At 48.0% G+C, this 15,117-nt stretch overlaps 1 protein-coding gene across 1 annotated transcript; it reads left to right on the forward strand.

Moving 5' to 3' along the window:
* Positions 1-1,127: 1,127 nt before the first annotated feature.
* On the forward strand, positions 1,128-13,866 carry LOC138374910 (histo-blood group ABO system transferase-like). Its single transcript, XM_069458116.1, has 6 exons — positions 1,128-2,186; positions 6,814-7,062; positions 12,717-12,849; positions 12,973-12,983; positions 13,417-13,596; positions 13,753-13,866. The coding sequence occupies exons 1-6, from the start codon at positions 1,128-1,130 to the stop codon at positions 13,864-13,866; spliced, it is 1,746 nt and encodes a 581-aa protein (XP_069314217.1).
* The last annotated feature ends 1,251 nt before the right edge of the window (positions 13,867-15,117 follow it).

Genomic DNA, 15,117 nt, shown 5'->3' on the forward strand with positions numbered 1-15,117 from the left:
AGGATGGTCCAGCCAGTGATGTCCCTAGTCAGCCATCTTGACCTTCCCACACACACAACTTCTATTCAACATAGTACTAAAAGAATTAGCAAGAGCATCAGCATGAAAATGAAATAAAAAGCATCAAAATAGGAAAGAAAGAAGTAAAAGACTCTACACTTCCTCCTCCCAACATGCTCAGAACTGCCTCGAGAAGTTTTCAGAACCCTGCACCACCCACGTCCCCAGCCACCCACTTCTGCGTGAAGGCAGGAGCGAGGTGGCACAGAGAAGCACATAAACACCAGCCAGCTTCGTGGTACAGGTGACAAGTGCTCCTTATCTGCCACGGGACACTTTTTCACCTGCCGTTGGTCCCACAGTGGAGCAGGAGGGGTCTGTGTCAAAGGCTTCGTTTTCCAGGAGGTACACGTTTGGAATTGCCAATGATGGCAGCTGGAGGTGTATGACACAGTGATACAATACGCCCTAAGTCAACAAAGGGCACTGGCTCAGTCTTTCTTCATTTTCTTGAGGGCTCTGTCTGAGGGACAGCTGATGTGGAAGTCTAAGGAAGAGAACAGAAGGGTCTCCACTTTATGGATTTTTTTCAGGAAGCTCTCTGCTTAGGTAATAGTCTTACAGCTAGTGAATGTCAAAGGCAGGCCAGCGCACAAGCCCTCTGACCACCTGGTCAGGCTGGCTCCTGCCCTGCCCTGCTTTCATCACAATCTCTGCCCTTGACCTGCCCAGTGGCCTTCCTTGAGCCAGTCTCCTCAGCCTGTTTCCAGAGCCCCGACTTCTCTCCTGAATGCTGGTCCTTGAGTTATAGTTGACTGTTGACTACGTGTGGCCACCTGGTTACTTTCACAAACCTCAACCTGGAACTGAATTTATCACAGTCTACTAGGACCTGAGCCTTTCTCCCTGGTGTGTGCTTGTGTGCCCCCAAGTCCAGGTACCCCCTTGTGTAGGATACGGTGCTGCGGGAGCCTAGGCTACTGGAGTAGTGGGCAGTGAGTGGGGGCCCTCAGGTCCAGGAGTTCAGCCTCACCCTGCCTTGGGGAGAACACTGAGGGTAGACAGTCGATGAGGGGTGAGTACCCTTGCAGCGTGGAAGAGAGAAAAGGCAGCACCATTGTGGAGCCATGGCCCAGCTACTGCAGGTGTTGGCTGGGAAACAAAAATGCTGCTTGCTTCCTGTGACCTTGTCTCTCCTCATGGCTCTCATCTTGGCCTTCCTTGGCTACAGTTATCTGAACCCACAGAGCCAGGAGCTGAAGAGCATGCTAGACAGGGGAAGCAGAGCTGTTAGAGAACTCCACCACCAGCAACGCATAAAATCATCAAGGATGGTGTATCCCCAGCCAGACGTACTAACACCCTCCAGACCAGATGTCCTTGTTGTGACCCCCTGGCTGGCTCCCATTGTGTGGGAGGGGACCTTCAACACTGACATACTGAATGAGCAGTTCTGGCTCCAGAATGCCACCATCGGATTAACCATGTTTGCCATGAAAAAATACATGGTTTTCCTGAAGCAGTTCCTGGAGTCCGCAGAGAGGTACTTCATGGTGGGGCACAGGGTGAACTATTACATCTTCACCGACCAACCTGACCACGTTCCCCGCATCCAGCTCCACAGAGGAAGGCAGATGGTCATCCTCAAGGCCCAGAGCTATGCCCGCTGGCAGGACATCTCCATGCGCCGCATGCAGGTGATCAGCAACTTTTCCCAGGAGCGCTTCCTCGGGGAGGTGGATTACCTCGTGTGCACGGACGTGGACATGAAGTTCAGTGACCACGTGGGTGTGGAAATCCTCTCCTCCTTGTTTGGCACCCTCCATCCTGACTACTATGGGACTGGTCGGAACAACTTTGCCTATGAACGCCGGCCTCAGTCACAAGCCTACATTCCTGGGGATGAGGGGGACTTTTATTACATAGGGGCCTTCTTTGGGGGATCAGTGCCAGAGGTTCACAGGCTCACCAAGGCCTGTCACCAGGCAATGATGATTGACCAAGCCAATGACATTGAGGCCTTATGGCATGATGAGAGCCACTTGAACAAGTACCTGCTGCACCACAAACCCACCAAGGTCCTGTCCCCTGAGTACATGTGCGACAACGAGCTGATGAACTATATGTCCTATCAGCAGCTGATGGGCTCGCCCACCACCATAAAGCGCAGGAGAATTGTGGTCTTGGTAAAGAACCTCCAGGAAATACGGTCTGATGAGGGAAGTTCCACGAAAGGGTTCAGAGAGGGGTGATGGCCAGTCGGCCCTACTCTCCCTCCTGGCATGCTACCCTAATATAAAGTCAGTTTGACAAGGAAGGGTGTAACGCCTCCTCTTTTTCCTTTCTGGTCGAGAAAGACTGCTGAAGCCTCCCACCATCTCCCCAAGCTTAGGCGGCCCTAGCACCATCTCCCTACCCTAGTCGCCACCCCACCACATTTAGGCAGCCGGATTCTGCAGCTCAGGCACAAGTTCCTGAGTTGCCACCACCTTGAGCTCGTCACTGTGTGCTCCTAACATCCTCAAGATGGATGAGGTCAGTGGTCTCAGCTTGTCCTGACATAGGAGGGACCAGAATAAGCAATTTGGCTCCTTAGTAAAGTGGAGTACATTTGTGGTCTTGCCAAGGAATGGCCATGGAATGCAAAACCAATGGGAGAGGCATCCAGGAGGGGCTCAGGAGGGCAGTGTCCCAGCAGCCTAAATTAAAAGCAGTTTTAGCAGAAAGGGTATAACTCTGCTTCCTTTTCCTATCCAGTTGAGAAAAAATTCTGAGGCCTGGCATCACACCCAAATTTAGGCAGGTACACTACTCAAGTGAAGGGTACACCAAAAGCCCAGACTCCCCCACTATACAATATATATGTAACAAAATGCAACTTGTACCCTCTAAATCTATTAAAATAAAAAAAATTAAATAAAACGAATGAGAAAACTGTTTTAAGAAGGACATTATATACTGATAAAAGGGTCGGTTATCAAAAGATATAATAATTACATATGATCTAATATGACCACCTCTTGGGTGGGATCCCAGGAACGCCAGGTTGATTTAACATTACAAAAATCAACATATTTCACTTATTAATAGAAGGATAAAAGCCATATGATTATCTCAAATATGTGTACAAAGTAATTGACAAAATTCAATACCCCTTTCAAAAAATCTCTTAGCAAAATAAGAATTGGAGGGAATGTCCTTTATGTGAGGAAGTGCATCCACAAAAACCCTTCAGTTAGCACACCAGATACTTTCCCTTATGATACGGAGCCTGGGAAGTGTGTCTGTTGTCTCCACTTGTTTTCAACATTTTCCTGGAGGTCAGTGCAAATGTGAAGGTAAGAAAAAGAAAAAAAGGCATATGTAGTAAACAGAAAGATGTAAAACTCTTCGTTATTCATAGGAAACATAAATGTGTAAAGAGAAAATCCCAAGAAATCTAAAAAGAAACTACCAGAAATAGAGACTGAATTAAACAATGTTCCAGCATACAAGGTCAATATATAAAAACCAATTGTATATTCTACATACTACCAGTAAACAACTGAAAACTAAAATTTAAAAGATACCATTTACAATAGCATAAAAAACTGATAAAATACTTAGGAATAATTTAGCAAATGCTATACAAGACCTATGCACCAAAAACTACAGCACGGGGGTTGGCAAATTTTTACTGAAAAGACCAGATAGCAAATACAGGCTTTCTAGTTTACATATGGTCACTATCACATTCTTCTGTTTTTCTGTTTTGTTTTTACAACCTTTTAAAAATGTTAACAACATTTTAATCTCATTGGCATTACAAGGACAGGCCAAATTTAGCCCACGGGCTATATTTGTGGAACCCTGCTACAAAACAGTATCTGACAGAAAAGTTTTTTAAAAGGCCTATATGTAGGAAAAGTTGGACCACGCTCATGGACTGGAGGTTAATCTTGGTAGTTGTTAATTTCAACTAGGACACGGAAAGCCGGTTTTCGGAGCTCTGTGAGATCTCGGTGCCCTTGGGGCATGATGCTTGTCGGCCAGTTGGATCCTGCATCCACCTGATACACACCCGGTATCCCTGCACCTGGGGATCGCTCACCGCTGCATGGTTTGCTACACGGCTCACACTGAAGATAAATGCCTGATAGGAATGTGCTGACAGTTGGTGGTTCCTGCCCTACATCTTGTGACGAAATTGGAGCTCCGCGTGATCAATGATTGATTTATGAATTGAACCAAAGAAGGCCTCCAAGCAGGTAGGGCCTGCATTCATTGTGGGTGCATAATTGTACTAAGTACCCCAAGGAGTATCAGAAAATGGTAATATATGGTGACTGCATGATGCGGAGCCACCACAGTCTGGTGGTTAAATGCATGAGCTCTGGAATCAGACAGTCTGGGTTCAAATTCCGAGCGGGCCAGTACCACATGTGTGACCCGAGGAAGGTTCTAAGGCTTAAACGCTGTCTTATTAAATTTGTAAAAATAAGTGAAGATAAACTGCCTACCAGGAAAGGGTGTATTGTGGTGGAATATCTGTTATCTCTACTCAGAAACCTTAGTCGTCCAGCTGGTGACAGTTGGGACACTTGTCTTTCCACTGCGACCACAAAAAGCTACACCTGGGTTCAGGAATTGAAGAGGAGCTAGAGAAGTCCCTGGAGGAAGTGGTGTTCCAAGCCTTGACCTACCAGCATGGAGGAGGTGGGGCCGGCTGTGGGGGTTAACTGGTGTCATCTGGTGGTTGCCTGAAAGGAAGAGGCTGAGGTAAATTCACCTGCGGTGCTCAGGTGCCTGCAGACACGGTGCCCTTGGGGTGACAGTTATGCAGGCTCTCAAAATTCACAGTTTTGAACAGTCCCACTACACCGCTAGGACTGTCTGGTGCCAAACCCCCGCAACCGGCAGTGGGAAAGTCAGGAAGCACCAGAGTCTTGCTGAGGCTTAGCTTCTGGGCCTCACCCTTTAACCTTTGGAGCTTTTTCCTCATGCCCCTCCCTGGTATGCCCTTAGCTGGCACGCTTTTTCTTGGTCACATGTTCCAACGATGCGGCACACGCCACAGTGGCAGGTAGCCAGGAGACCTCTCCAAATTTTGCACTACACTCCCAGGATCCGCTAGCACACAAACTTCCCCTTACAGGCAACTCCGTCAGCAAGCTTCACCGCCATCCTGCTCCAGCCCCTGCCGCACTGTTGCACACCCCTTCAACCTGACCTGCTGTGTCCCCTTCTGGCTGGGGTCCTCCCACTGCCCCTGCGCCTCTCTGGCATTTCCCCTGGCAGTTCTACTGGGATCCAATACATTAATCCTGGTGTCGTACACTCCTAAAAGGTGGTGGTGTTCCATCAGCCAGCCCCGCTGCTGCTCTGTGTGGTTCTGGGTGGACTCTGAAGACGACGTTGCTGTCTGCTTGTACCTCAGAGTGTGTGGCCACTCAGGAAAGGTGAAGATCCCTCCTCCAAGGCACAAATTAACTTTCCTCCTTTGTCACCTGATCAAGCAGTCCTACCTCTATGAGGCCTGGGCCAGCCAAGCACCCTCCAGATCCTTGCTTAACAGAGACTGAGATGACACTAGGAGCACAAAGGAGAGGGATATTGAAGGAGGAAGATGATTAAATAGTGTCCAAAAGGCAGGATTATCAGAAAAGATGCCCCCAAATAGTAGGAGTATACCATCAGCATCTAGGCCCCTAATGACCAATGGAGTCATCACAGATTTGGGAGCAGTCCTGGGCCTCTGAATAGAAACCTCTATTCCAGGGACCCACAAAACAGCTTGGGTAAGGATATGACAGACATCTTCTGTGAGATCAGTCACCAATGGTCATACCATCACCAGCCTAGTTTTGCATGCTGGAAGCTACCTGCCTCGTTGAAGGAGTGATCCTTCCAAGAGTGCAGCAGGTGCAGCAGGCTGTCTGGCTGGCCACGTTTCCCTTCCTGCTGCCAGAGAGTTTGAGAAAGGAAGAGCTTGCTGAAGGCCATTAACTCAGCTCTCCAGCCTCATGGAAGTCAAAGAAGATGACTCAGACAGGAAAGCTTTCAGATATTTTGTCAAAGAGAAATTCTTCACTCACGTGTGCCAGTTGTAGGCTCTGTAAACAGAAATTGTCAATGCCACTGCTGCGCGTACTGCCACCGTTGTGGGATGGAGGAGAGCTGCCCCCGCCTCCTACCTTCCTTGTGCAGGGATTGCTAAAGGGCTTGAAGAACTCTGAGTGCCAATGGAACCCCAAGGTGATGGAAGATAAAACTGAGGCCCCTTCAGACAGCAGTGTCACTCAGCCTGCCTGTTCTTTCTCTCTGCCTGCTGTGGGGACTGCAGATACTTTGGCAATGGTCACTTTCTCCTTGCAGGTTCTGGATACTACCAAATTAGCAGTCACTAACTTGGCTGACCTGTCAGGCCACCCATGCTATCTGGCCCTGTACCTACCCCCACACCGGATATTGACCACGAAATGAGATGCACAGGTCCTGACTCTCCTTTTGCTGTTCCCGCTGTTTCTCACTTTGGATTCCAACCTACACGTAGCGTTCCACATAATAATGAGAAGAGATGCCCTATTAAGTAGTATTTCACTTAATAATGAGAATAGAGACCCTTTGCATTCCAGTCCCTCAGTCATAATTGCAGGATCCTCTACTTCTGCCTTGCCCACACATCCTAGAACTTTCTCCCTCTCCTTAAAGCCTACCTGCTGTGTAGGCTGTGTACACCTCTATAGACTCACATACACATGTATGTGTAGATTCTCCTCTTTTTCTTACAGACCTCTCCTCAAGTCGCTTCCGCCAGTACCCTGTGTTCACAAGGCGGTGACCCATCGCTGCTTCTGCAACCACTTCCGCCACCCCAGGCAGCCTGTCTGCAGCCTGGACTGCCCAGCCCACTTTGGGCTTTGTTATAACCAGTACGGACACCACTCTGCCTTCCAGGCTTTCATCTTCAGGTCTCCACCAGGATCCAGTGTGAGCTTCCTCCCATTTAACCAGGCCCATCCTAGTGTGGAGCAGATACCCCCTGCAAAGGCTATCGACTCCACCAGCCCACCTGCTTTTATGGTCAGCAGCCCTACCTGAACTTTCAACTTTCCCTTTGAGCCAGGAAACACCTGTCAGCTGAAACCTGGGGGTCCTAATGGGCCTCCACAGGGAGCCACTGTCCACAATGCCCCATCTCTTCTGGCCCACCTAGCATTGATTCTGCAGTTGCCTCCACCCCAGTAGGCAGCCCCTCCCCAGACTTGGTATCCAAGCCTGCCTTTGACTCTGATGAAATCAATATGGATACCATGCCCATTCCCCAGCCTCTCCCCCAGTTTTAACAGCTATTTCCCTTTGAGAAACCTGGTAGCCCCTAAAAACCCTTCATACTTAAACCTCTCCTGTAGCCATGGAACCCAATGGCAACACAACTCAGTCAGCTTTTGGGAATTTGACGCCCCTATGTGCACCTTTGACATCCCTGTCAACATCCAACCAGCCTATGGTGGTGCCTTGGTTGTTTTCCTCATTGGTGCGGCCACTCTTTCTTGCCACTGAATGCCACCAGCATGCACAGCACTGAGGACTAGTCCTCACCTTTTGCCAACTCTAATCCATACCTATTTTTATTTGTGGTATCTGCAGCTCTTATAGGTAGTGGCAGCTTTGGGGTCATTGCCTATATCCCAGATGTCACCTCCATGTCTAGAGCACTCAGCTTTGGGGCAGAATGGTGAGGAGACACCCAGAACCACTGCTCATGATGGGGGAGGCTTTGACCTGAGCATCAGGGTCCTGTTGGCCTATAGCATCCCTATTGCAATCGGAGAGGCCAGCCTTGCTGAAAGCAAATATCCTGGGAAACATTTTCCTTCCTGCCTTTCATCACTGCTGCTGGTGCCAGCCCAGCCGAAACACACCTATTGCTACTGGAAGATGCAGCATCACTAAGCAGGAACATGTTCCAGAAGACACATCTGTTCCCTCTTGTGTTCAGATCACCCAGGACCCGTCCAGCCAGAGCACATCTGTTGCAGTGGGACAGGCCAGCACCATAGCTGTGCTGGAGACACCTACTTCTCTTCCTGCCTATAGTCAGAACACCTGGGGCACATCAGACCAAAGCACACCTCTGTGGTAGAAGGGGCCAGGACTGCATCTGTGCCTGGAGGCCTTTATGTTCCTACCTACAGTCAGAGCAGCTGGCTCGCACTTGTCCACAGCACACAGGTTGCAAAGGAGAGGGCAACACCGTAACTGTGTTGGGAGGGTCTTCTCTTCCTAATATGGTCTGAACACTTGGGGCTCACCTGGCCAGAGCAAACCTGTTACTATTGGAGAAACCTGCACTGCTGAGAAGACGTGCATGCCATGAGATACCTCTGTTCCTTCCATCAGCCTGCTTGTGCTGTTTGAGGGGCTGGCACCAAAGCTGTGATTGGACACGGTACTGGCAGAGCGCCTGGGGCACACAGTGCAGAGCACAGGTGATACAGCGGGAGGAGGCAGCACCGTGCTGTGCTGTGGGACACTTCTGTTCCCACCATCATTCAGAGCAGCCGAGGTGCTCATGGACGGGGCACATCTGTTATAGTCGCACAGGAGAACACCGTGCACTTTTAGGAAGACACTTCCATACCTGCATTCATTCAGAATACCTGGGCCCTAGACAGAGTATCCCCTTTGACTTAGAGTGGGGAAAACCAGTGAGGAGAGACCCAAGCTTCAGAACTTTTGCTGATATCTTTCAGAGCAAACGTACCTCTGGCATGGGGGTGGCAAGCGGCAGTTTCACCTTGGGGCACCTTTGATACGTGCCCAGGGTTTCTTTGGAGACAGAAGTGTTGGATCACCAACCCACTCACTTTCTTCTAATGAAAGAAACAATATCTTAGCAACTACAAGCAAAAGTTAGATAGAAATGGTGGGTGACCACCAACTGCCACGAATGGGCTTTGCTCTACTGGGAAGAGGCTCAGCCCTTTCTAGTTACATCAAACAAACTTAACCTGCCCTCCCTCGTCTGAGAGCAAGCTGGAGGCCCAATATTTCAGGGTGTTTGTGTATGTGTCAGAGGGTGTGGTTTTGGATGAGGCTGATCAGAAGTCAACACACTGGCCTTGAGATGTTCTACTGTGGAGAGAAGAAAAAGATGAGTAAGTATCCACTATGCCATGCCTGGCTGTGCCAGTTTTCCTCTAGTCTTAGATTGGCAGGACCCCGTGCTGCCTGTGGCTGCTCCCTCCATCTTGCCCATTTACCAATGGGCCCTTTCCTTTCTTTCCAAGATTGATAAACACATATGTACACAGCCTTGTTCCTGCTCATTGATCCTCTCTGCTCATCTGTCTTTGTTTTTACTCAACGGCGGAAGAACTGACTTATGTGAGTGGAGATGTGCTGAGGCAGACGTAACTTCCCACAGTTCTGTGGTTCAGATGCGGCATGGGATGTGGCATAGCCACACTTTACAACTGCACATGCTGACATCTGAAATCTCTGTGTTTTAAATGTAAGGGACAGCAGCCATGAGAAAGTTCAGTTCAAAGGGGGAAGGGATGGGTGATCCTCGCTTGCCGCCACCCCCTGTGCTCCTCCCCCATCACTCTTGACTTCGCTGTGGGCCAGCTCACCCCTAATACGTCTTAAGAAAACATACTTGACAATTTTGGTCTTCTTTTTTTTTTTGAGACAGGGTCTCACGTTATCACCCAGGCTGGAGTGCAGTGTCACAATCATAGCTCACAGCAGCCTCAAACTCGTGGGCTCAAGCGATCTTCCTGCCTCAGCCTCCTAAGTAGATAGGACTACAGGCATGAGCCACCATGCCTGCTTATTTTTTTTTTATTCTTTGTAGAGAATTTAACACTGCTTTAAAAAAAATCAGCATAGAAAGAATTGGAAGGAACATCCTTTATATGATGAAGCACATCTACAAACGCTTTCCGTTAATAGCATACTGAACACTTTTCCCCTCAGATCAGGAGCTGGAAAAGGTTGCTCATTGTCTTTACTTATATTAAACATTTTCCTGGAGATCACAGTAAATGTAAAAGGTAAGAAAAATAAATGAAATCATACAGATTAAAAAGGAAGAAATAAAGTGCCTTTACACCTAGCAAACATGATCGTATGTGTAGGAAACACTGTCCAATATACAAAGACACTACAAGAAGAAATGCCAGTATACAAGGTCAATATAAAAAGGCAATTGTTCTTTCTGTATCCCACCACATACCGAGACATAGATAGCTATATATACATTTATATATACACATGCGTGTATACATGTACATACACACATACACATAAACATATATCATGATAGTGGACTGAAAAATTAGTATTAGCCAATTATCAATTTCAACCAGGACCCAAAAGCTGGTCTATGAAATTATTATAGGAGATATTGCTGTCACGGGTCATAAGGCTTTTAAGCCAGGATAATCCTATGCCCACGTGATGTGCAGCTCATGTCCTTGCCCCAGGAGAAGATACGCATATACAGCTGTGTGGTCAGCTGCAAGGCTCAGTGAGAAGAGAAATGCCCAGTGTTGCTGTGCTGACAACTGTTGGTCTCTGCGAATGTAGAAGGTAGGAAACAAAAGTATAAGGCATGCAGATTGAAACAAGTAAAACTGACTTTATTCAGAGATACATGATTTACAGAAAATATTATGTGTATGTAGAAAACCTAACGGCATCTCCAAAGAAACTACCAACAATAAAAAGTGAATTTAGCAGGTTTCCAGTATACAAAATGTATGTGTGTATACAAGTACTATACAAACACACACATATTTTCATCCATTTTGTGTATACTGCCAATGAACTCTTAAACACTAAAACTTAAAAGACAACACTTAAATAATATTTGAAAATCTCATAAAATACTTAGGAATAAATTTTAAAAAGCTAAACAAGACTATATAGGGAAAACTACAAAACAGTAGTTGCAAACTTTCTCTGGAAAGGGCCAGAGAGTAAATAACGTAGTCTTTTTAGTTCACATATGGTCTCTGTCACATATTCTTTGGGGGGTTTTGTTCTTGTTTTTAATTTTCTTATGACCCTTTAAAGATGTTAACATTATGATTCTTATTTAATAGCTCAGCGGCCTTACAAAAACAGGATATAGGCCAAATTTGGCCCATGGGCCATAATTTGCTGACCCTTGCTATAAAACATTGCTGAGAGAAAGTTAAAAGGATCAAAATATATGGAGATAGATCTCATGCAGTGGACTGGAAAAGTGAATATTGGTAAGTTGTCGGTTTTGGCCGGGACCCTGAAATCTCATCTGTGGAATTCCTACAATTCCATACTGGTGCCCTTGGGGGCACAAGGATATTGAGCCAGGGTGGATCTTGCACCTGCCTGACATGCCATCTCCTGCCCTGGCACAGACAGCTGTGTGGTTGGCTGCAAGGGTCAATTTGAAGAGAAATGTCCTATGGGATATGTTGACAATTGGCAGTCTCTGCCCTATATCTTCTGAGGAGACTGGAGTCCAGCATGGACTATGGTCAACTTAGGAGTTGAGCCAAAGAAGACCTTCTAGTAAGTCATGGCTGCGCTCATTATAGGTATGCATGGTGCTAAGTAACCCTAAAGACTGTAAGAAACAGTAATACACTATGCATACATGATAAGGAGGCACCACAGTTCAGGTGGTTAAATTCAAGAGTTCTGGAATCGGACAGCCTGGGTCAAATCGTGGCAGGGCCATTACCACTTGTGTGAGCTGAGGGAGGTTCTAAGGTTTAAATGCTGTTTTACCAAATATGCAAAAAGAAGTGAGGAGAACCTGCCTGCCAGGCAGGGATGTTGTGGGAAGCAGCATCCAGGAACGTCTGAGCACCTGGTCCCCACATTAGAAACCTTCACAGCCCAGATGCTAATGCTGTACGTTCATACCTTTCCAAGAGGACCACAGAGAAGTCCTGCCTGGCTCCAGGACTTGGATGCAGAGCTTCTTGGAGGAGGCGGCATCAGGAGCCCCAGGCTACCTGCATAGGGAGTGGAGGGAGGGTAAACGGGGTCCTCTGTGGTGGCTGCCTGAAAGGAAGAAGACGAGGGCCCTTGGCCCCAGCTGTTCTCGTGTCCCCTCCCACCTTAGCACAGGTGGGCAGCAGTCTCCCTGGCTGTCTGGGGGAGTGTCCGGAGAGGGCACCGCCCACTCCCTCCCTCCCTGCCCCTTTCCTTGTTAGCCAGGTCTCTACCCTGGGAAGGTCTGGGTTGCTCCTGCCTCTGGCTTTGGGCAGAGCATGCCTCCAGAGACCCCAGGGGCAAGCGCTGGCATACCGGCTGCTGAAACTCCCGCTCCCGGGCCAGGTTCTGAGCAATCTCCACTGATCGCAGCCCGCTGGGTGCCAAATGCCTGCAGCCAAATGGGCGAAGGACCGCAGCTGGACAGTCCGGCTGGGGTTGGGCCGTTGGGCCTCGCCCTTTGCCCTCTGCTGTCATTTCTTCGTGTCCTCGGCTCGCGCGCCCTTTCTCGGCCACGTGTTCTGAAGGCTCCTTACTCACACCGGCCGAACAGGGTGAGCTTCGCCTGGAGGAGCCAGTACCCAGGACTCCTCTCTGCGCTCCCCAGTCCCCTCCGAGGATCCGGCAGCGCACAGACAGACAGCTCTTCCCAGGAGACTTCCTCTGCAAGGTTCATAGCCCCCCTTGCCCCCGTTTGGTCTGGATCGCCTCGCTGTCGCCGCACCTCTCCTCGCCGTTTACAGTTCCGCGCCCTTATCCCGCGTTTTGACCTCACCTCTAGCAGGCAGTACCTGATCCTGCAGGCGCTGCTCTCCCCTCTGGGGTCCTTCCCCGTGTCCAGGCAGGACTCCCAAATGAAGCCCGTGCTGTCTGCGGGTAACTCCAGGATGTTCCCCCACTCAGGACAGTTAAGAGCTTTCACCCAGGGTGCAGCCTGACTCTCCCCTCCGTTGCCATCTGAGCAGAAGTCTCCTCCTCAGCCACTCTTTCTTGCTCTAGGGCCACCACCAGTAGGTACAACACTGAGGACAATTATCCACTTTTTGCCAAAACCAATCTATACCCATTTGTATTTGTGGGATCTGCAGCCCTCATAGGTAGTGGCAGCTTTGGGGTCGTTGTAACTTAATTAGAGCCTACAAAATTTAAATATCTAATAAAAAGTTAAAAGAAATTGCTGTCTCAGAGGACAGAAACATTTTTTCCCACAGATGTGTTTAGTTAGTCTTACTGTTATTATTACTAATTGCCACTATTAGTCCTATTAACGTTCTATTATTAATAGCATTTCTGTAACAGAAAAGTAAACACTGCAGCAAGGTAATTTCAAACACCTATTTTTCATATTTTTGTGTTAAAGTAATAACACATTTTAGTATATACTATCATGGTTTTGTCTGGTCTGGTGTGGCAGTGAGTGTACTGGGTTGGCTCTCTAAAAAGCTGGTCACCTACTTCGGGCCTCAGGTGTCGCATCGGGCCACGACTGGCGGCTTAAACGCGCACAGCACCAAGGTCAGCACCATCAGGTCACGTTACCCACTCTGCGAGCATCTGCGCCTGCGCACTCCCAGTCCCAACGGGAACGCCCAGAAGTATCCGGGCGCGGTGTGGGCGGTCCTTGTGGGCGGGGCCGCGCGTGTTCTTTGCTTTTTACGGCTCTAGACTACATTTCCCACAGGCGACTGCGAGCAGCCCTGAAACTACATTTCCCAGGGGCCACCGGGACAACCTGGACCTCTGCCCCTTTCCTAGTGTTTGTGGTTGTTGGCTCCGCAGTGGGCTCTGGGCTTCGGTAAGAGAATAGTCTGCGCCCGGCATCAGAGGGACGTCGCTGCAGACTCGGAGCAGCCCCGGGGGTTAACTTGGGTTTCTGCGAAGGAGAACAATTAGTGCAGGAAGTAGGGGAGCCTCTCTGCAGACGCGGGCGGGCGCGGAATGCCGACTCCGACCGGTGGTGAGCGTGGGCGTGGACGAGGGTCCCAGGCCTGGGTGTGCGGGAGTGACGTGGGGAGGGAGAGCGACTGTGCGCGTCTGTGCGTGTGACAGGGCCGGTGTACGCCCGCGAAGACCTGGTGCGTGGCCTCCGCGTGAACCTGGGTTATTAATATTTTGGTGCGCATTGCCCCCCTTTTTTTGTTTGCATGACGGTAGGGTTCTGTTTTGCATCTGCCGGATAGAATCACACTAGTTGATTATGTAAAGGAGTAAAAGACGCTTCAATTCTGAGTTTAATAAAGGAAGCTACAGACATCATACCGTGTGCATGCAGCCGGAAGAAAAGGGAGTACCCGTAAGCCTCTTCTTTCTGAAAAAACCTTGTAAGTATTTACACTCTTTAAGGATTACAGCAATGTCATCTAAAAATTATCAGTGCAGGAAAAAGGACTTCCAAAGATCTGTTGTGCAAATTACTTTCCTAGTGATAATATTATAGAAGAAAAGAGAATAAGATGATATTAGTTATAAACATTTTCATCAATCTCCTTATTGCACAGGAAGAATGGAATTCAGCCTTTTGCCAGTATTCTCAATTTTGCATTATGGCAGAATGGTGGCTCTCTCCCTAGCTGGTAGGGGACAGAGGAAATTTAAATGTCAGAAAAACTTTTCTATTATTTTTTAAAAAGAAGAATTGCATTCTTAGGGCAAGGCTCTAAATTTTTTAGTTAGAATTAAAAGAGCATGCATGGTGTAAATAAAAAGTGGAAACTGTTTCTTTAAAAAAAAAAAAAGGCCATGTAATGTTCTGCATGTAATAACTTCAATACAGTAGTCCCCCTTACGCATGTTTTTGCTTTCTGAGGTTTTAGTTACTCTCAGTCAACCCTGGTCTGAAAATATGTGAGTACAGTACAATATGATATTTTGAGAGAGAGAGAGAGAGGCCACATTCACAGAGCTTTTATTACAGCATATTGTTATAATTGTTCTATTTATTATTGTTGTTCATCTCTTACTGCACCTAATTTATAAATTAAAGTTTATCATAGGTATGTATATGTAGGAAAAAACATATATAGGGTTTGGTCAGGCATCCACTGGGGATCTTTTTTTTAAATTTATTTTTATTTGTTTTTTTAGAGATTGTGTCTCACTCTGTCATCCAAACTGGAGTGCAGTGGCACGGATCATAGCTCACTG

The sequence above is a fragment of the Eulemur rufifrons genome, chromosome 24 (assembly GCF_041146395.1).
Source record: "Eulemur rufifrons isolate Redbay chromosome 24, OSU_ERuf_1, whole genome shotgun sequence".
NCBI lineage: Eukaryota > Metazoa > Chordata > Mammalia > Primates > Lemuridae > Eulemur > Eulemur rufifrons.

Bases quoted from the DNA above. Each gene is read 5' to 3' on its own strand.
- LOC138374910 (XM_069458116.1), top strand. From the start codon at position 1,128: ATGGCCCAGCTACTGCAGGTGTTGGCTGGGAAACAAAAATGCTGCTTG. The intron at 2,187-6,813 runs GTAAAGAACCTC...TGTGTTCACAAG, and splicing joins GCAGGAGAATTGTGGTCTTG to GCGGTGACCCATCGCTGCTT. The intron at 13,597-13,752 runs GTGGGCGGGGCC...TTGGCTCCGCAG, and splicing joins GCGCGGTGTGGGCGGTCCTT to TGGGCTCTGGGCTTCGGTAA.